This window comes from Neopelma chrysocephalum, unplaced genomic scaffold (genome assembly GCF_003984885.1).
Source record: "Neopelma chrysocephalum unplaced genomic scaffold, ASM398488v2 Primary Assembly neopelma1_61b, whole genome shotgun sequence".
Taxonomy (NCBI): Eukaryota; Metazoa; Chordata; class Aves; order Passeriformes; family Pipridae; genus Neopelma; species Neopelma chrysocephalum.
Window position 1 is genome coordinate 11,828,228 of NW_020897717.1, and position 23,865 is coordinate 11,852,092.

Consider the following 23,865-nt stretch of genomic DNA (forward strand, 5'->3'; position numbering starts at 1 on the left):
TGTAATTTGAGATATCTCTGCCTTTTCCAGAGGATTTTGGGCATAACTGCTAAGTCCTGTTGGAATCTTAGAACTGTAATATACTGAGGATCTCACAGTACTTCCATAGCTACAAACCTGATGCTGTTAGGATAGGTAAGATATAAAAAATGAGCTTTTTAGGTTGATCATGAAGTTGAAATGAACTGTCTAAAGCTACAGATCAGGCAATGTAATGCCTGTTTTAACTCCATAGGAAAACACTTTCTGAATGCAGTGAGATTAAGGTAGGAACCATTATGTTTACACAGTAAGCTGAATTTCCAGTGCAGATTGACCTACACACCCCTCGTGAGCCTTATTCTGTTCGTGTCTCTCTTGAGCAAGTGATGAAAGCAGTCTTACCATGTTTTTAGCTAGTTCGGTGTAAATAGTTCAAGTTATGCAGATAAACGTGAATAGCATAAGTAACATAAATCACTGGTTAGACTGTAGTCTTTAAAGACTTAAGACAATATTTTCTCCTGTATTTAGGAGTAACAAATTAAATATTAAACTTGTATCCAAAGGAAAATTTTTTATCTTAATGACTAGAAAAGATTTGAGATCCTGGTATACTCTCATTGGATCAAATAGTCTGTGGTGTAGATTATTAGTTTGATGAAGATAGTATAAAACAGGTGTGACAACATACTATTGTAGCATAACAATAGTTCTATACCTGTGAGCTTTGAAGGCACTGTAGTGTCTGGATAGAATTTTTATTTTGTAATAGGTCTGTTAGAATTACTGACAGCCCATAAAACATTTTCTGTGGACAAAGACTGATTAATCTTAGCATTTTAAACTGTCTTATATAGGCAGACTTCACAGTCTTCTATTTTGTCTGAAGTAAGATCTTCACTGTAAAATAAGTGGAAAAGGGGAAGAGGTACAGTTTCATTAAGCTCTAACATATCATTGACTGTCAGGTAGGTCTTGTTATGCTGTCCATCCTCATTTAACTATCCCACAAGATCTCTTAATGAAGTTAAGCCCCAAGTTCACTCCAGTAATTCTGTGGCAAGAGTTTGTGCTATGTAACAATTCATCACTTGTCAGGAAGGCACTTTTAGTTTATACATTTAATAAGGGCATCCTCTAGCTTGGTTAATTAGAAGTGAACAGTTTGCATATTTACTAAATGCGGAGTGTCATTGCCACCACGGCCTATTGCCTACATGAATTATTTCTCTATCTGCAATAAACAGCTGGGTAATTATTACTGCCATAATCAGATAAATTCCCTCTGTAAGGCTTTTCTTACATGGCAATTCTTTGAACTCATCCAAAGCTGAACAAAATTTATGAACTCCAGCAGCTAGACCACTTTTTCATAGTGTAGTGTCCCTGTTCCCTATTTCAAGGACACGTAGAGTATCATAAATATTGTGTAAATTAGGAGGATAAATATGATTACCTAAAGATTACATATTAATAAACTTGATTTTCAAAATATAATTTTCAGGTTGTAACTGATTACATTATAGCAGTTCTGGTTTATCTAATTGTAGAGACATGACAGGCCATCTATATACAGGCTGAACTAGGTTATCAGGAAGGGCTCTACCACTTGAAGACTACAGACTTGTGAAAAAGTGTATAAATATTTTTCATGTGCCATAGTCATTTCAGCTGTTTAAGTCATTAGAAGTATGGCAAATTTTATGTGCTATTTACTGAGCTCACTTAAAGCAGTTCTTTTGTCATTAAAACAAAGTGATGGTTCTTTTTGTTGTGCAATTTTCAGCTTAATAACATAGCATAAAATTTAGATGCATTCATTTATATGTTACATTAGAAAATTAGATATTTCTTTTATTTGTAGAAGCAGTTTGTATACAATTATGTAACTAAGTTTCCTCCTTGCTATCGAAGTATTCCAACTTATATGTGAGTGTATCTGCAGATACATCAGTGAGTACTCAATTTACACATACGGCTTTTCCCGAATGTACTGTAATGTAGCTAATTTTTGAGAACTCCAAAGAAACAAAAGAAAATAAAAAGACATAAATGTTATTTTTTTAATTGGCATACAACAGTCTAACACCACAAGTTTTTTTCATAATGTAGGTTGCCATTAACTACTCCCATACTTCCTAACTCCTTATTAAATAAGTAGCATTCCTCACAATTTAGCAAAATGCACACAGATAGTAGATGTTAAGGAAGATGAAACTAAATAAGGTGTTCTTTGGTACTGCCTTACCCAATGAAAGGTTTTTGACACTAGACTACTTTTATCATTTCTTATTTATGTCAGAGAAATAGAGACTATAGTGGTGAAGACCTTTAAAATGAGCCACATCATAGTTGTTTCTGTTATTAGAAATGTGGTGTCTACAGATTGCATTTTTGCAAGTTTGTGATTTGATTTTTGTGAAGGCTTAATGGTCATTTGCTTTATATTGGTATATCCTATAATATCCTATGAAATATCATAGAATTGCATGACATGCAAAACAGTATACAGTGTCTCATGAGCACTTTTTTGTTGTTGTTTTAAGATAAAAATGTCCAAAATAAAAAAAAAATTTAAAAAAATTTTAAAAAAGAATTAATTGTCTTGGTAATTGTTTTTTTATTTTCTAGATCATTATAAATACACCCTTCAGTTATCTAAGGTGATTTAAGCCTCTGAAGGGCTCACTTACAGAAGAAAACAGAAAAACTTAATTGTCTTCTGTCAGACTTTTTACAGTCTAGAACAGTAATGAGAAATAACAAAAAAAGTGGGGGAGGGTTTTTTGTTCTAGTAATACTATAAAATAATGTTATTCGGAATCAGAATCTATCAGATCTATCACCAACGTGATGTCTATCAATAACAAATTTATAATAATATCTATTAAAAGGTCATTAAGCTTTGACTGAACAATCTAATCTTGATTTAACAACATCAAAAGATAGAAAATACCCTTTTTATTCTAATCCAGGAGTAAATTACCTTTGATGTTCAAAGCATGTCCCATATTTCCCCACTGAAATAGTTTCATTTTATCTTTGAACCATTCCTTCTTGTTATATTCTGTTCTACTAGACTGAAAACTCTGTGCTAAACATAAACAATGTAGATCATTGAAAGATGTTATCTCTGATTAAAATAATTTTTGTGACCATCAAATATCCTTTAAAATACTATCAGCATTAGAACTCAACACATTATTATGCCTAGGAAATTAAAAAAAAAATTCCTTCTGTTGTATTGTCAGCTTATGCATTCATTTGTATACTTCTTAATCACGGTATCATAAATTTACATTCTCCATCTCTGCGAATCCTACTTGTAATACCACCTTTAAAAGCCATAGTTCTTCATACTGTGACCATGACTTTTTTTAAGCTGTGAGAAACTTTTACTTATTATTATACTCCTCTCAAATTCTTCAGACATCTTCACTTTATAAGGATAATTACAGGAATCCATTAAGTGGTTTATCCTTGACAATGAAGCAAAATCCCAATGTTTTACCTTGAACTTCACAGTTTCTGCTACCTTCAAACCAAATCAACACGACATAGTATTTCAAGAAACAACATTTTTCACCTCTTCTCACCAAGGAGGTTATTCTTTTCTTGTCCAATTACCTATGTGATCGCTAAATGTTTACAGCCTCATCTAAAAAAAATAAATTTGGTCTTTCAGGTTGCGTGTCACCCAAAATGATGCAGCACTCATTTGCCTACTTGTACTTGGCAGTGAGAGGCCTCATCACCATCTGCCATTGTACTTGGCTACTCAAGAATGAACCTAGTACTCTGACTGGAAGATTATGTGCTTAGGTATAGACAATAGAATGTATTTGTTGGATGAACTCTTTAGACATGAATAATTGGATGTCTAAATCTATAATTAAATGTAGTCTGGCTTATATGGTAGAACCAAAATTTCAGAGAAGAAACTATAATTCTGAATGTTATTTCTTGCATGGCATAATAAAAATGCCTGATTTTTTTTGGTGTTGATCACTCCTAAGCTTTCAAGACAGTAAGAGAGAAGATTTCCTAGCACTTTTGAAAAGTGGGATCTAGTTGATATTTTTAGTTTGGCAATGAGCCACTGCTGTGAAATCACAAGTAGCACTGCAGTATTAAAAAAGTGTCAGATCTCTCCCAAAATAATTGCATTTGCTTTATATATATATAAAAAAATCATTTGCTATATCTCTCATAGTGTTTTATGTTTCATTAAAAATGACATCATAGATACTCAAGTGGTAACACTGTTCCATGAATATGAAATTTGAGAAAACCACCAGGTACCGTGAAAATCAATATAAAGTTGTGATATTTGCCATTGCTGCTCTGCTATACAAAATGTGTCATTACATAAAAGCTCTCACTGCCTTGCTGTTGTAAAACCTGTTTAAAGTGGACAAAGTGTACCATTTTACTTTCAATCGTATGCAGAATTTTATGATAAAGTAAGTGAAAGATGTGAGTTAGGGAGTAGACCTCAGTTGAATTGTTTCATAATACCCTGAGAAGGAAAATCAACTTAGCTGATGACCTTTAGAAGCTATAACGTCATGTTTCCTTTTTAAATCACATAATGTTGAATATTGTAAATGTTGCCAAGTACCATATATTAAAGTAAAAGAAATACAGATATGTCTACATTGTACTGCACTGCAGCAGAGAGATAACAGCTTAAATGAGTTCATTCTAGTACTGGGAACAGCTTAACTGTAGCAAAACATAGCAGTGTGCTTTCCTCTAGTTATTACTGTGCAGATGGTAGCATACACAGTCTTCTGGGAATTGTGGTGCCAGAAGATAACAGATACTTTCACATGACATTCACTAGAAAACTTTCAGTGGTATTTGGCTGTGGTTAGACATCCTCTTTCATATGTTGCAGGAAAAATTAAGAACATGACTGGTCTCTTCACAGCTTAGCACTGACACTGTGCTAAAAACGACCACTGCTGCTAAACTGCTGTCAGAATAAATTGTGTTGGGACTTTGTTATCTGTTCTGGGCCAGATCAGCTTTGTTACCCCCAAATACTAATTCCACTGTTTAAGCTAATCAACCAGGCTGATTTTTTCATGAAGGGGTCAATAGCAAGCAGACATAGAGTGAAAACATTTTTCCTTTTGTGGTTAGCTTTTTTAGCATAGACCAGAGTATAAATAAAGTTGAACCATACTTGGATTTGGTTCCTCTGCCAACAGAGGCTTTGGTGTTGCAGTTATTCTTATGCCACATCCATGATGGATGGGTTTTACAGGTTAATTAAATCAAAATAATTAAGCTGAAAAATCATTGTTTAGATTGGACATTTACAAAAATTATTTTTAACTTCACAGCATTTTTTGCTGCCAATGAGGATGAATTTAAATTCACCTTAAGGATATATACAAAAAAGAGAAAAACATTTGGACCAATAAATTTGCACATTTCAAGAAAATTGAATAATTCTAAAAGATTATATATGACAAAAATTAGGTATTTAATAGATGTGAGGAAAAAAATCTGTATGAGTTTTTCTTGAAATCTTAATTAGAAGATTTTGTATAATGGATTAGGAAAATACTCTGGTTTTAGTTGCAAGCAGTCTCTGCAATCAGTAGTTTAAAAAGCTGTTGCACTCTCTTGAGTAACTGTGCAGCAGTGGAAATTGGAAGGATAAGAAGGATACATCAGTCTGTTCTTCCCTATCGTCTGGTACATGCTGTGTCCTGATCTCCTGATCTGCACAAGGTATTCATTCACTGTGTGCCCTTCACCATGTTCATCACATTTCCTACGTAGTGTATTGATCACATTGTGGACCTTGACAATTGAACTGGTATGTCACTTAATTCCATTGGCAGGGTACACTGTGTGATTAAGGAAAGATGGACAGAGTATGTTCTACTATGCACAAATTATAATGGGATTCTAATGTGGTATGAATTTCTTTCTATAAAATTAATAATAGTAGAAGCTACAGGGTGCTTTTACTTGCCTACACATTGGCTTTATTTAATTTTTTTCATCCTGAGGAGTCGTATTTCCTGTGCACTGCACTGCAATGACAGAGCAATAACAGTCCCCCAGATTTCTAAGAGATTGTCGTGATTAATTTGTCGAATGGATTGATGTAAACATTCACATTTAAAATTAGTGAGAATTTTAGACATCTAATTGTGGTAGGTCTCCTAGGCAGTTAGGATACCTTGTACCACTTATAACTGACCGCCTCTTTGAGCATGTTTCACTGCAACTTGAGATCAAATATTTTGGTCAAGGAATTCTGTCAGGATACACACAGGACTATACATCGTGGTAGAGAGCTGACCTATTTTGCTTAACAAATCTGAACAGGTTCATTAAAAAAATCAGAAAAAGTTTGAGGACAATCAAGCTGTTGTGCTTAGCTATGGTGCATAGCTAACATAAGTATATAGTATGTGTGTTCTGTTAAAACTTTACCTTTAAAGTACAGAGATCTCTAAACTATTTTTACATCCTAGGCTAGTCTATACATATATTTCATTTTTTCCCCAAATTTAATAGATTGAGTCAAATGATATTATCATGGCAGGTCATATGCTATTCTCACCCACACCATATGATGTGAAATCAAGTGGCATGCAGTGGTGTACCAAAATTATTGTCTCACTAATTTTATTTTGACTTCCATATTCTGTATTTGAGCAGGGAGAATGATATATAGTCAGGAAGATAAAATCAATTTAGATTATCTCCTTTTAGGCTAAGGTTGCCTACTGCCTCAATTGCTGGCATTTTATGATTTGTGGTCTAAACTGTTAAAAATCACAATAACTTAATACTTTTTCTGGGTACTCTAGGCAACTATACTAATTATTGATTTTTATCAGATGCTCTTTAGTTAATACTAAAATTTTTAAAATATTATTTGACCAAAGGACCACAGACTCAGTGAAAATGTGAGCAGAATGCAATAGTTTGATAAACTTCAAAAAATGTAGGTCAGTGTGAATTTGTAAAATGATGCAGTTCTATGCAGAATTATTAAAATTTGTATATTACTGAAATCAACACTCAAAGACCTTTCTAAAAGTGCCAGAAACAATATTATATGTGTATTTTTAACCTTTATCCAAACAGCAGGAGCACTGTCAACCGAATTTGCATCTCATAGCAGGAACCAACACCACTGCCTACTGCATAATGAAGTATCAGAATAACAATAAGTTACCTTGTCAGATGAAATTTTTTAGTTTTTGAACTACATAAAGCAAATAATTTTATCATTAACAATTCAGTGGCTACTTCACAGATTTGTTACACAAGATCATTTTTAATTGTGTGTTTTGGGCACATATGTTGGTAATCCTATGCCTATTTTAAATTACACAAAATATTCCCTCTGACAAGGAACACACACTTTGTGTTAGCCAGTAGATTCATGTTTTTAATAAAAGAATGCATCCTAAACTTGCACTAATAAACATTGATATTCTTCTGATTTGTTTAATAATTTTCAGATCATGATAAGACACTACATTTGTTAAAACATCCACATATTTCCTCTACAAAGCTATTCCTTAAAAACCTGTGTCTGATAGGACTAAGCTTATATGGGAAGCCAGGTTTGTAGGAAGATGCAGTAGATGCTGTTAATATACTGAGATAAACTTTAAGATAATGAAAAGCTTATGTGCTAAAATAATTACCTGCTTTTTCAGTTATAACAGTTTAATGAGCAGTACTATTCCAGCTATGAGCCATGCAACAGACAGATCATTTATAAAAATAGAACAAGATTATTAATTAACCTAAAACATGTTTTGCATTTACAGAACTCTTTTTCTCCCCCCAAAATTGTTTTGAGCTTTAAAAACACAGGCCAAACAATTTGCCTGTATTCAACTATCCCACTTCACATTGAACCAGGAAAGGTTTATCCTGAAGCAAATTGATCCAGAATCCACCAAGTATCATGCATCATAGCTGGTATTCGTGATGTCATATAGATGATACCCATATATCCCAAGAAAAGATTGCTCAATGAACCCACAATACCTATGAACAAAGAGAAGGCTGGCAGTAAGTGTACAAATTTAATCCACAAATCATTTAATTTCAACCAATTTTCAATTTACTTTAATGGAATTTGGATTTATTTCCTCTAGGAAGGCATACATGTAGCAGGTCACAAGCATGAAACTTCTCAATGAACACATTTCCACGTAAGCTATCTGGAACTCTAACTCCATTTGGAAGATTAAGTTTATGTCTTTAGCACCACTTATGCTTATACACATCATTCTCTATGGGAACAGTGAAACCCCTGCATAACGTGTGCATAACATGTTAGAATTAATCTGCTAATGTGTGAAATAGTATATTCATATCCAACTGCTTTTAAATTCTTTTGTTGCTCCCTTTCAAATTCTTGAAAGTATGGTAAAAGAGATGAAAGCTCCAGGTTCAAATAGCTTTAAAATAAATCTATATTTATGTTAAAACATCAATGCTTTGCCCAAGCAATGTTTGGACTGCTACATGCCCCTAATTTTGTACTGCGTCTCAGGTTAGAATCATCTTGGGAGCTATTATCCCTGAGACAGTATTGTCTGCATGTTTGGTACAAATGTACAGGGCAGTATAATGCCTGATAGAGATATTTTAGCACAACTGACAAAATGTGTAGGCTGCAAAAGTATGTTGAAAATTATTTGTAAATGGTTAAAAAATCTCAAACTTTTACATGGATTATGGTATAAATATTAGTGAGGATGTGTGATAATCAGGAATGGTCATGATGATTTGGATGATAGCACTTTCTGAAGAGATCATGAATTACATTGAACTTCAACAAGTATTTTAGACTTCATCTAATTTCAGCAAGTAAAGATTATTAATCATTCAAAGCAATCTGGTAAATTCAGATTGATGACGATGGGAAACATTTTGTATCCCATTATCATTATTTCTGTAATACAAAACTGTATTTTTGACATTATTTGTGGGTTTTTATCCCCAGTTCTGTTCTAAATAAAAACACTTCCATATACACTGTTTGGAAGAAGTACCTGAGTATATAAGAACATGAATAGACTGTAGTAATATGTTGATAGTCATTTCATCCATTATAGATAGTGGTAGTAAAGCTGAATAGAGGGTTCTGTAATCAAGAAGAAATAGTATTAAATACGTAAACCAATGGATCATACATTCTGATATTGAAGGTAAAGTGGCATAAAATAAAAGAACAAAGTTGATACTATATGCATTGTCGATTTATTCATTTGTTTATGATTGATGGATATAGAACAAAGAGTTTCCAGGTAAAAATGCTTATGTACCTACATGCAGTGACTCTGAAATCTGTACCTTAAGGACAAAGAAAGGTCGCCAATCTCTCCAACTCCTAGTTCTTTGTCAAAAATGGACACAGTTAATGAGGTTTGTTTGGTACAGCACAAATTCTCAGACACAGATAGAGATCCTTTCAATGGAAACAAATTTGTTTGGCTTTACCAGGTTACTTAGCGATTAATAATAGCCTTGAGATGCAGGTCAGAAAGGTCATCGTCCCTGCTTGCCAACACAATCTAAAATGTGCAGCTAGTCCAGCTCTGCAGGCTTTGAGGCCCCGGAATGCTATGCATAAAGTAAAACAGGCTATTTTCCAACTTCTTTTTTCATATTAATAAGCAATTTTCAAGAGAAGGGTGGCAAAATGGGGGCCATGCCACTCTAAGTAATTCATTTATTTTGCAATTTAATCTTATGTTGGAAAAAAATTACACTGCTGCAAAAGCATAGCATGGTGATTTTTAAACGTCAGTGTGCTTCATAAGTAACCTTGTATGAAATATTGTATTAGCAGCCTTTAACAGTAAACTGCAACAAAAAATATTTTCAGAGATTGAAACATACCTGTACATTTTTTCCAATCTTTATTTCCTTCTCATTCTATTTTTCTTTTACAGTGGAAATAAAACGTGTTTAATTACTTAAAATTTTACTTGTTTTAATTGATAAAAACTTGAAAGATAGCATGAAACAAATAAAAATTCTACACTGCAACTTGTACTTAAGAATGTGAATTCATAGTTTTCATATTTATAAAGCAATTATTATTCTTTCATATATTTCGATGAACTAATTTAATGATAACTAAAATATCAAGAGTAAGTCGGAGCCACAATCTTAAAAACACTTTCACGAGCAATATGGCTTTCCCATGGGATTATTCATATCAGCAAACTTATCCATGTGCATATTTTGACATGATTTGACCCATGTCTTCACAGTGTCTTATTTGGTACTCATTGAAACAACTGAGACTATTAATGTGGACCTCTCTAAATGATCTGTTTTGCAGGAATATTTGAATTATCTAGTTATGTGAATAATATTTTTCTTTTTATTTTATCATATACACACATGCTTAAAAAAATAAAGACTAGAATTTACTCACTTAATTAACATTTAAGCAATCTAAATGCTTGACTGAATATGCTTGGTGTCTTTGGCACACAGGTTAATTTGAACTAGCCATTTTGTAATAACAAAAATAACAAATGTTAATCAAACTAACCTTTTTTAACTGGGTCAAAAAAATTCCATAAACGTGCACTGTGCACAATATCGTGGAATTTCATTCCTTATAGAACATTAATTCACTCTACTGTTTGCATAATTTATGGCAAGCCTGGCTCTATGGAAAAAAAAAGCGCCTTTGAGGAGGAAATCTCTGCCCATTTTCTGTTAAAGTTTTACTCTAAATATTCAGTTAAAATCGTGAGTTTCCTCCGTTCTTTGAAACCTGATATTAGGTATAGTTCCTTAGTTCTTGTATGATGAAAGAATTTTCTACACAGGCAGTGGTTCATGAGGCAGTTACATTCCTGTTTCTTGTGGTGGCCTGTATGGTTCCTATCAAACCAGAGCAGGAATGACCTATGCAAGAAGTCTAATGCCATGGAAACTCCTCTTAAGGACAATGTATGCATAAAAGGTTTACATCCAGTTTTTCTCTATGCCTACATTCTCAACCTTATAAAAGGCTCAAGGATCTAGGAGTGAATGTGATCTTTCATACCATGTCTACTATCCTCTCTCATTCCATAAGATCTCCCCTTTCTGCAGATCAGGAGGGGCTGCAAGGCACTAGCTGAGACATAAGTAAACAACTTCTGTTTTAAAACCATTTTCAGGAAAATCATTACATTATAATAGCTCCTGCTTAGAGATAATAAAATGACTCTCAATTAAAAAAAAAAGAACATATATGAATACTATTTTATCAGGCTGTAAAAATACATAGGTTGACATATGCTTCAAAAGAATAAGTGATATGAACACATATACTGTTCATACCTTTGATCACTTTAATCCTATTTCTTCATAGTTATATCTGTGTAGATCCTGCTGCTGTGGAATTGAATGAACTGTAAGTTTGCATTCCAGTGGCTTCAGTGTACTGCTAATACATAATAGCTATTTAGCTATGAAAGGGTTAAAGTAAAATAGAACATTAGCACACCTTTTATTGTTGTAATATAATAGCAGACTTATTTTATTACAGGAGTGAACTTCAAGAGTACGTAGAAATGAAGGAAAATGAAGAGAAAATGAAAGACCTAGAAAAGAAAGAAAAGGAAAAGAAATACCAAGCCCGAAAGATGCATTACCTCCTTAGCACTGAGCAGGTTGGTATACCTGTCCCTGACAGCTCATGCAAACCACTTGGGCCCCCAGCCTGACAGAGATAAACTAGCAGGCTGAATGGGACATGACTTGTTGAAAAGATATCACAAAGACACTACTTCGAGTTCAATTTAGTGCCTTTCTATAGGCAAGAGCAGGTACCATGACTATTCTGTGACAGTAGCCTCATAGAGGCAGCATCAGCACTGCTGGCAGAAAGAGTCCAAGTCAGCAGTTTGATCTGCCACTGTGATAACACAACATGAAGGGCATAACCTCGCTTTAAAAACTCATTTTGACTGGCTTATTGTTGTGTTGTTGCACTTGTCAAGAACTAACAAGTTATTAAGCTGAGAAGGGATTTCATTTTTTTCCCCTTTTTTAATTGACTTAATGCTTGGGTTGGTGCTGTGTTCTGCTTGTTTTTAGGATAGATTGTAAATGCAGGTTTTCAACTAAAGCTTTTCCTAGAACTACCTGAAACAGCTTATTTAGCATGATTGTTTTCATTGAGAAATGCCTCATAAATTTTAAATATTTGCTGATTAATTTGTTTTGTATCGATAAAACTGGTATGTTTTTCCAAGCTTTCTTATGTCTACTTTACAAACAGGTGAATATGGCAGTATATATATCATATGCAAAACTGGTGTGATTGGTAAAGCTTGTGGGTTTGCCCTTTTTTTAGTCACTTTTTGTGAACTTTAGAAAAAAAAAACAAACCCAAAAGATTTTGCCTCCATAAATGTTTGGTGACTTGTTGTTCTTCGTATGAATATGGAATTAAAGTGAAATGTTAGTATGAACTAAATGCTTGCTTTTCATGGATTGGTAATTATAATCTGTGTCTAAGAACTGTTAATCCTAAAAAATGCAGAAAAATACCATGACAGCTAGTGATAAGATATTTAATCTTCCCCTCTGTTTGGGGCATTTGTAATTTTATTTGAAAAAAAAAAAAGCATAGTACGGTATTAGTAAAAAATAGCATAAAATGTTTTCTGAGTGCCTTTTAGACAGAGCTAGTTAATAACAGAAATTAGATCACTATAATGGATTTCTCCAGATGTAGATCTAGGATATTAAGAATAATCTGCACAGTACTTTTATATTGGTTTAAACTGTAGAAAATCGGGAATTTTTGTTTTGAACAGAACAATTAATGTAAATAAATGCATAAACATTACTATGCTTACCTGGAGCACAAAAATTGTCAGGTTAGAGACATTGAGTGACCTGTGGTCCAAGATCTTTTTAAACTTAGTTTACCTAATATCTGATTATACTGGCTTAGCAATCTGTGACATATTTTTAAGGAAAGGCAAGTAGTGCCTTATTTCAGCCATCCACCGGAAGACTGCTGGTAGAGGGCAGCACTAACTATTATGTTCTGATGAATTTAGATTTCTAATTTTACAGAATTATAATTTAATTAGCAGTGTCTTGCAGAACAAAAATATGCTTGGTTTTGCTTGCTGAGATGGTTTGTAAATACTGGGACTCACAGCCCACAATATTTTTTCTTTATGGTTGAACTGTGGTCCAAGAACCCTCTTCTTTTGCAGGGAAATATTTCAAAACATAAATGAGTGTAAATCTATGCAAAACTTACAGACAACCTGAACAACAGCAAAGATATATTTGAAGTTAACTACTTACTGCAATCAAATCTATATTCCACACTTGCACATAGTTGTAGAATTTCATATCTTGCCAAGATACAGGACAAATTATTTCAGTGCAGAATTTACTGGTTTGATTCTTTGTTTGACATTTTACTCTCTATATGCCTGGTCTTCTGATCTGACTACAGCTGTGTCTTGTTGTCTTCAAAGGATAGTTAATTGGATTACTTAGCTAGGACCATTCATGTCTCAGTAGAAACAGGCAGCAAAAGTTAACACTTTTGAGTGATTAAAGTAAGTTGGTAAGCTGGACGAGTCATGTATCAACTAAAGCCCAGTTAAGTCACAGAGAACTTGCTAGAGTTTGCTTCTCCTCCCCTTCCTGTCATACAATGATGGAGCTGAGCCACCTTGTGCATCAGGGCTACAGATGTTCAGGCAGGTTATAGGGACAGCATTGCAAAATCTGTATTTGCAATAATTGTTTCAAATATATTCTATAGTTTGGAATCTTTTTATTTTAGTACAGGCAAAAAGGGAGAACAGGGTGTTTACCTACTGAAAGAAAATATTTAAGGAGTTGCTGCTCCTCAATTTTTGTCAAGAAAGGCATGTCAAATTTCATTCTCCACTGCCTACAAGCTGAAGCCCACAAACCCATCTCAGAAGTGTTATATATAATACATATAATTATATACCTACATATATGTAGCACGCTATAAGGTGTGTTCATTCTTAATTACTAACATTGTTTTACACTTCAAAAAATAAAACTGAAGAATGCAGTGTCATGAACATACAGGAATGTCTACTATGTACATAATAGCATGGGCTAGGACGAAGTCAACATTTTGTCTTTTTCATGAATTAACTTGCTATTAAAGGATTTATTTCTTTCATAAACTGTTACCTCTATAAAGAAAAGCAGAGATGAAGAAATGGATATCAAACTCTGAATTAGAATGCATTATTTGTCGTTACTGGTACCAGGTATATATACATAGTCTTATATAGACAGCTTGCTTTGATTCCTTTCCAAGCCAATCTGGAGCTATAACATGGGGCTGAACCCAAACTAATTAGCCCTGTTGAGAGCCACAGTATATTAGCTCAAGAATTAATGCAGTTACACAGCTCCTGGTCAGCTAAAAGTATGAGAAGAATAAATGTGTGTATGCTTTAAACTCAGGAACAAAGAGTTTGATCTGCATACAAAATATTATATAGACATACATACAATTAAGTTGTTTTGTCTGCAGTTACACATCTTTCTGAGGGGAAGTTGTGTGTCTTGGGTACCACTGCTAGGGAACTGACATTCAGGGAAATCATTGGATGGTTAAAATTATGTGCTATTATACCATACTCTACAACTTTCCTATATATTTTGCAAACAGTTGATTGAGTGTATTTTGCCATGTAAACTTACACAAATATGACTATTTCCTATTGCTGCTTATAGAAATACATTGCGTTTACACAAATATTACAATCCACTGAAGAACTAAGCAGTTCATTTATATAAAAATGTTAGTACTTCAGAAGTTTATTCATATTAAATAATATAATTATTGACTGTCTTTCTCTGAAAGTACAATGTTATGTATCCCACCAATGCCAACCGAATAATATCTGGAGGAACAGAGCATGAGCTCTAAAACTTCAGGGTTATGAAATACTAAGCTTTTAATCAACGTGCTATATGCCAGTAGTATCAATAACTAGTCAAATAGCATGAGTTGCTTGTGTTTAAAGGAAGCTTTTCCTACATGATTCCTTTAATTTTAAAAACAAACAAACAAAAAACCTTCTTACCACATGATAAGTTATGTTCTCTGCTCCACTTTCTGTTTGCTTATTGCAAGAGATTCCAGTGTAAAACACAGCAAGAAATAAATCTGTGGGGCTTCCAAACTAAATTCCATTTTGAAATAAGATCTCTATATTTCAGATTTTAAAATTGTTATATAATGCAATTTTTTCCTTATCTGCTTTTTACCCTAGCAGTCTGATAAATTTTGACATCATGATGAACATGATAAAAATTACAGTACATATTTAACAATTCTTTGCCTTTGTTAAGAATATTTCTTATAAGTTCTTATTGGCAATGCTTTTTAAAGTTGTTTTTATCTGTTTTATCATTAACTGTATTGTGATTTCTTATTGAGACATGAAATTTATAATAATTAAATTTTTCTTATTAGTCCAGAATCACAGTATGCTATTTCCACTCAGTAGTAACAATCCTTTTTTTTTTAAAGATGTCATTAGTAGGTGAACTACTTATTAAATGTGGTTTTCATTATAAACATGTTTACCTATGCAGATTATCCTTCTATGTCCCTGTAGTTCCCCTTTCTGTATGAACAACATTCACTATAATTGAATAGTTTCTTACTTCTGCTCTTTGTCATATTTTCCAAGCTGACATTTGTAGTAAGGACCATCTCTGCAAAGTGCTGACGAATGACCTTTGAAGTCAACGACAGACAGAGGCTCTGAACACATTGATGGCACTTTGTAGAAATGGGTACAAAGAGCCCACTTTTGTTGAAATATGTGGTTGCATGATTCCTGAGGTCATTGATATTTCCAGCTTTTCAAGAAATTTTGCAGTTGGTCTTTGTCTTACAATGATGATTAGCATTAGGCATATAACAGCCTAAATCCAAAGATCCAGTATCAAGCAACAATGCAGACCTGTATTGTTTTAAGTATGTGCTGACAGAGCAAGCAGCAATGCTGAGGTGATTCTGTGAGTGGGAGCGAATGTGTCAGCTCTGCTAGAACTACTGCTGCTACCCAGGCAGAGCATCTGCAAGTCCACGGTGTGATGGGGAGCAGAAGCCAATGGTAACTGAAATAGAGAGCAGAAATGGTGGAGGGAGAAATATCATGCATGATTCATAAGGTATTGAGATCAGGAGAACAGTCTTATGGAAAGTCTTCAAAATGCCCCAGCTGAAAAAGCCTTTTGCTATTACAGTTTCTCCTGTCACTGAGAAAAGGATTGGAGAACAGATCTTTTTCCTTTATGGTTGTTTCCTGTGTAGCAAACAGTACTAGGTGAGGTAAAAGAGAATTTTAATTCTCTTTTCTCCAGTTTTCTACTGTTTATAAACAGATAAACCACAATTACCTTTTGTCAGAGAAAGTGAATGTACAACTAGTCCAGGAAGCCAAAGTTCTTTTGATCTGCAAAAGCTTGAGAGGTTACAAAACATATTTTTATGTTGTTGATAATGAGATGTTATACATGCATCACTTAAGCTTATCATTGCTGAGGCTGGTGGACTGAATCATGGCCTTATTTCTAAACCTGGAACTCCTGCTCTGTAAAAAATCATGCCGAGAGCAGATGAGCTAATACTGGTCCTCTGTTTTCTAGAAGCTTCTGTTCTATCAGAATTTTTTACCTATTGAGACTTTAGAAAAATTAAACATGCCTGTTGTGTATGTATGCCTACTCTTGATTTTTGTATAGTATCTTCTTTCTGTTGGACCCTGATTAATTAGAAGACCTGACTGAGTCAGATTTCTGACTCCCCTGGCCCAGCATCCTATCTTTGACAGTGGCCAATAGCATGTGCCTAGGAATGAGACAATATAATTACTGCCAAGAATATTCTCTCATTTTCCAGCAAACAGTAGTTGAAGGACTTGTAGCCCTGAATAAGGGCTTTTAAGTATAAAGGAAGCAAAAACATGTCCCACTTTTTCATCTTTTGTTTCTAAGATGAATTAATTTCATTTTGATTTTCTGTAGTTGTTTTAAAACTCAAAATATCACTTGTATCAGTTGTACCCGTACTTATTTCATATTTGTCGATGCCTAGAGTAAAATATTTTAAATTCAAATTCTATTCAATACTAAGGTATTCTTTTATTAAATTTTTCCTGTCAACAGAGGTGGCAATTCATAGACATTACACTGGTAGCCCTTGTCCCCTTTTCACATTACTGGAAATCAGGAGTTAATTCTGTTGAAGTTACTGCACTTAGATCAGGTTTAAATGTTTTAAGTGAGAAAGAAAAAAAGGCCACAAAATTCGTCCTGGAGCAGGCTAATGAATATTCAGAAGACACAACTGATTAATATGCTTCTAACCTAATGTGCTGTCCTGTAAGAACTTGAAAAACAATTGGTCCAAAATGACACTGTCTGACATCCACTCTGTCTCTGGACAACTGGCAGTTTTATTCTTATAAAGGTGAGGACTCAGTGGATAAAGCCCTGGCCTTTGATCTTCAGATCCACAGTTTAAGAGACAAGGCAGCAAGTTTGGTCATTTGAGCTTAGTCCCAAGTGAACAGTCCACATCACAGAATGATTATACATAATTTGTTACTATTGGCAGAGTCTGTTCAGGAAAGGCCAAGGACTGAGCTAGCATGAAGAATGAATTAGCTCTTACCTTTTACATTTTATTTCCTCCCTCTTTACTGTTGTAATTTTATCATCCTGTCTCTAAAACATTCAAGGGATGAAATTATCATTCATTATAAGTACTAATACTTCCTGAAGATGAACTAAAATAGTTAATTTTTTTTTTAATCTAGGTGCCTCAATCAATGAACAACCCCACCTCTCCATGGGTGTTTAATATCCACTCATCACTTCTCTGTCAAGAAGTCAGATGTTTCTGAGTACTTTCCAAAGCTTGTACCACAAAAAATCCCATTTAAATTAAAGAGGAGAGAGTGAGATTTCCTAGTTCTCTGGCAGGCTTGCAGCTACATTTAAATAGCATTAGTATGGGAAGCACTTCATGCTGCAGTGTTCTGTTTTTATAAAATATTAATTCCAAAGTTTTTACAATTTCCCTTAGATCCTTCTTACAGTACCTGTGACAGGTATGTTTGGTCAGCAAGCTTTCTTCCTGTATTCACTTCCACATTGGAAGCCAGATGTGTCAGTCTATTCACAGGTATTCACTATAGGAAAATCATTCAACTCTTGTGCCTCATGGGGCACTATACACACAATCTCAGTTCACTTGATAGGGATCTCAGTTCATGTTGCTTAATGTTTCTGTCAAAAAGAAGGACAAAGTAAGATAAACTTAGAAGAGAAACCAGTAGCTGAGCTGTTTGTGATTCTGAAAGACATGGTACCAGAACAAAGAAAAATGTTTATGTCTAGAAGATAAGTTCTGCCAGGTCTAAATTCCAAAAATTGCCTTTAAGTGATTTGCACACACAATCAAAAATCTCTAGTTTTCTTAGAATGTGAGTCCAGCCCTTGCCTTTTGGGATTACTCATCCTGGGGACACTCAGACCTATAATTCTGCTACTCAACACAGTTTCATGGTGATGTAAAAAGAAAAGAGGACAAGTGCTGGAAGCCAAAATTTACCTCCGGAATCTATCTGGTGCACGATCTGCCAATATAATTTAGTGACAAAGTTTGTAACTTCCATAGATTTCCAGTTTTGCTCGTATTCCTTTCAATCAGCCTTTCTTTATCTCTAAGAAGTGGTGGTTACCTCCCTAGAGAGGACAAGTACAGTAAAAGCCAAAACTAAGATGATAAGCGAGTGATCTTCATGCCCAGAAGAAGGTAGCTGTATAGGTAAGGAAGCAATGGGAGGAGGATGGGGAAGTGCTATCTGCTGACACCATAAGCTACCTCCCATGAGAAATCGATGGCTATGCAGCATTTGATATGTATTTCTTCCCAGTGTCAGTGTACAGAACTTCCTTCCCATTCACTGTTCTCTTAAGTCTCAGCATAGCACAAGTGAAAGTGTTTCCAACAGAAATCAATAATTTCTCCCTTTGTCACACTTCACAGAAAACAAGATATTCACTTCCTATTTTTTAAAGATAGCGAGTGAATGAACTTTTAAGCGTTATCTGTGACAGTATTGCAAACTCTATTTTTCCTAAAAGATGCTTGTTATAGAAGCATTTCAGTTTGTTTGATAACTGGTTAACTGTGCAAAGAAATGAGAGTTTAAACTGAAAATTCATCTGTCATTAGAAAGAGCTTAACACACAATAGAACATAAAGTTTGAGTGCTGGTTTTTTATTGATCCTTTGCAAACTCAGTTTTTAAAGGCATATTCATGTAGACATGGCAATATTTCTCAGAGCTTCTTCTTGTTACTAGCCGTGTCACTCACACTAAGCATGTTATTATAGCATAGTGGCTTGTCTGTATCTACCATGTATTATAACATTGAGCATCTCTGCATCTAGCATTAGTAATTTAAAAATCCACTAGCTAGGAGATCCCTGCACTTAAACTGTCTTTTTCAGCATCTGAATTGCATAATCCCTATTTGTGTGGATTTTTTCTAGGCAACAAACTTCTTGCTCAATTCCTGTGGGTAGGATTAATGGCAGAGTTTAAAGGACAAGCTGTGTGATCTATCAAAAAGTGTGCATGCTGAGATCTTAGGAAAACATGACCACATTTTGTGTATTACTGTCAATTGGGGTGGTGAAAGGGTTAGATTGCTGCAGGGTCAGAAAACTGGTAAAAGTGAGTTGTATATTGAATGCTGCCTTTGTGTGTGATATGATAAAAACATTTAAGAAAGAATCTGTATTGCAAGGAAATGACAAAGCGGTACAATAGCAGCTAAATAGTTCACAAAGCCACATTCACAGACAGTGGAACTGCACTGACATTCTTGAAATTGTTACTGGTATAAATTTGATTGATGCATAGTAGTCCACCTGGTATTTATACAAGTTTGATGTGAGGCATGGTTGGTCCTGCTCAGGTAATTTTTGAAACTATTGTATCAGGAGAAATGCATGCTAAGTAAGAGATAAGTGCATAAGAAGAGGGAGGTTAGGAATGGCATGGGAGAAGTCATGAAGATAAAATACCATACATGTCTCAACAGCAAACCTTCCTGTTGATTAAGAAGTGGCACTGATGGTATCCTAGCTTTAATGAGACTTCAAGATGAGTGATGTACACACCAATTCTTTTGTTTTTCAGCTCTTAGGCTGCTGAACAGTATAATGGTAAAGTTCTTTCATTAACTTGCACAGTTTATTCAATATTCAGTGCTTTTGTTTAGTATCTAATATATACTGTTAATTTGGGAGTTTTGTCTGTCCTGCAAGGGACATGATGAACACTATATCTCCCTCTATCCATTGTTTGCTTTGCTTTCAGTTTTTCTATTTCAACAATCTTTTAGTAAAATCTTCATCTCTGTGGGTTTTTTTTCTTTTTTATGTCACTCTTTTCTACTAATTTCTGACAACATTTACTAATCTGACTAACACGGTTCTGTTCTCTCATTATTCTTTCCCACATACAATATGATGACCATTCATTAAACCTTCACCTCATTGTTTTTTGGTCTCATTGCAGGCTGTTTTGTTAAACATACTGCCACATTCTGAGTTTTTAGTCATTGCCTTATCCTATAGGTTTACTAGAACAAATTGTTTAATAAATCTGTCAGAATATATGTCTGTGAGTGAATATTCACATGTAAGCACAATGAAACAGACATAAGGCATAATGAAAAGCAACGAAATGTTATGTTGTTTAGTTGCACATATGTATTTTTGAGGAGTGAATGAATTCTTTATTTAGCAGTTATTTTGTTGACAAAGGAAATTTCCATATGATTTCCATCTCTGTTATGAAGAGCTTCTCCTGTCTTCTGATATATTGTTGCGGGTAACTTCTGGTGTTACAAGTTCAAAGATATTAAATGGAATAATTATAAAGATTTTTCTCAATTCAGTGAGAAAAGGAGTGCATCTCAAGTAGATTTTTTTTTGTACAAGGCTAATCTTTTCCATTATAACAATGACAGTGGATGGAATTTTAAAGATGTAAATAATATCACATATTTAAGTGTTTTAAGGCTCTGAAAACTTCTCAAATAAATAATTTTAGCCTCAAAATAGTCCTATGAAGGAAGGAAATACTGTCTGTGTTTTCATATGCAGTTATTGACGTGCAGAAGAGTAAAATTACCTTCAGAGATTATTCTTTAGGTTAAGCTCTTTAATTCCCATTTATACAAGGTGGTTATAGAAACAGGTTGGTTTTTCAGAGACTCCTATAATTTATATATTATCCCATACTCACCCCAGCACTTCTTAAAGAAAAAATTATAACGGTAATGGAATTTCCCATTCCTATTTTTAAAATACAGCCATTAAGCAAGTTAAATTTTATTTTTCTACTTGTTTTGAAATGAGAAGTCAAATGAGGAGACAGTAAGAGAACCTTGAATGCATTGTTTCTTTTTTTGTCTTCATCATAAGAGTATTGTTTCCCATGCCATCACTCACTCATTCAAGTTATTATCCCTGATCTAGTCAAGTCATCAAGAGCCTGCATAAGAATTAGATTTGACAGAGTAAGCCTCTGTCAGAGAGAGAATCAATGAAAGGTGGACACAATTTTGGGATGCCTCTGCATTTGCTGGGCTGATGTGTTTTGGATATTGTGCCACAATGATTCATGCATTAAACTAAGATTATATTTCTCTTTTGTCTTGTTGCCTAAATACCCAAGCAATTGGTACCTATTCGAAGACTCAATTACAGTTCTCTTTCCTGCAATTGAACTTAGTGCCTGTGCAGGTTTAGAGGTTGGTTTTATGGTCTGTGGCCAGGATACTGGACTGGAATGTTTTCCTAACACCTCATTGTATAGGCCATAAAGTTGCAGCCTGGTTTACTTATAAAAGTGCATTTAAAATGTGATTGCACTATTATTTTGATATCAAGCAAACATTTCACAGATGAAAAGGACTGAACCAAGCTTTACAGTCTGAAGGCAGAATAACAATAATTAATGCTTCTATTACTCTGTTTAAACAGAATATATATTAAGCAGAAGACAGGTAATTAATCCCACTTGAAAGAATATACGCTACTCATCACTCATTTATGAATTCTTCAGTCCCTCCATTAAAGTAGTGTCTCAAAGAAAGGTAAAATACCTTAGGTACAATAACAGGCTAGCTCCTCCAGTTCTTCTTTAGATGAAATTCCCGAGAATATATTTTTTAAGGATTACAGGATCAGGCCAAAGGAGTAGCATTAGTTCAGTGAGAATTGAACCTATATTTTTAAAGCTGGGTGACATTTTTCCTATTGTCAGGTAAGGAAGTTTTACCTCGAATTGGGATGTCAGATATCACTATGGTATTTTTCCAATGTCCGAATAAACTTTACAATGCATTTCTTCATTGGTAATAAAGAAATGTGTTCACATTAGCTAAAATATTGTGGATTGTTCCTAGTAGAATACATTCTAATGTTGCTTAAATATTTTGATGTTTCAAAATTGAGTTCATGGACATAGTTTTATTATACTTGTTGCTAGAGCAGTATTTACAGATTTTTTTATAGATGCTCTTTCCCCAGTAAATCCCATATTAAATATTATCCTTTTATTTTCACTAAATATGGAATATTCTGACAACCTGTAAAAACCTAGCTATTTAGAAGTTTAAAATTCCTTTTCTTTTATAGACACGATTGCAGCATTATATAAACACTTATTTCCTTGTGAATCATTAATGTTTTAAGGTATTTCTTTTACCTCCTAGAGAAACTATATCTGGGGATTAACAAGATTGTTCACTGGAATTCATGTGGAAGCATAACTGCAGTAGCTGAGAAATGATCATGTTTCCTTTTAGTTCTCAGCAAGAGTAATTGAATGTTGAATATCTTACTAAACGCTGGACTGTGACAGTGTGTTAACACTCCGACTATCTCCTAACAGCAGGGCAATTATTTGCTGAGTGGGATTTTTATAAATCCCCTGGCAGTAGTATGTCCTGATAATTATGATGAAGTGCACTGGTCAGTGTTGATTCAGCAATCCCATCTCTAGCAAATATTTCATTCACAGCTCTCCTTCATGCTTTTACTTTTATGGCTTTTAAAGATCTCTTACCTCTCCTCTCAGCTTGCTTAGGTTTTCTTTTTTTACAAATTACAATGGAGCAAAAAAGAATTTTCAAGTCTAGTCCCTATTTTGTTGAAGTCTTTTCCTTCTCATTTAACTCCTCATTAAAAGACCAGAGTGAGAAACTGGGACTTTATTTAGGTTCTTACTGTAACAATCACTTTCACAGGCTTCCTACCTCAAAGCTGTTTTTTTCGAGAGTAAATGACTGTTACATGAAACATTTGTATTTGTGATATATGTTGGTTATTTCCTTCTTTCAGAGTTGATATGAAAAAGTAATTAAAATAGAGCATATCTTTATTATTGTTTAGTTAAATTACAGTAAAAATATTTAAACATATGAGAATACACTTTCTATTGACTTAATGCTTACAATTTCTCTTCAGCTCAACTTCTTTAATTTTTAATTTTGCATGTGTGTAATTATTTGCAGCATAGTAGCTATGCTGTATCTTAGAACATATTTTGTTTGTGATTTTTTATGTAGACTTTGAAAGCTCAGTCAAGAAGTAAGAAAGAAGAATAAGAAATAACTAAGTCATAAATAAAATTGCAGAATCTAAACTGTTCAGGTTTTATCATACCATTTGGGGTCACCTATCTTTTCTGAGGAACTGTCCAGAGTAAACAACACATCCTTGTCTTTCCCTTTCTACCAGCACCTTTT

At 34.0% G+C, this 23,865-nt stretch overlaps 1 protein-coding gene across 2 annotated transcripts in view; it reads left to right on the forward strand.

Moving 5' to 3' along the window:
* SPATA17 (spermatogenesis associated 17) overlaps positions 1–23,865 on the forward strand; it is an 87,440-nt gene that overhangs the window by 26,393 nt on the left and 37,182 nt on the right. For both annotated transcript variants that reach the window (XM_027681871.1, XM_027681872.1), the window contains one exon: positions 11,537–11,660. In XM_027681871.1, coding sequence (XP_027537672.1) covers positions 11,537–11,660 — 124 coding nt within the window. The remainder of the gene's footprint in view (positions 1–11,536; positions 11,661–23,865) is intronic.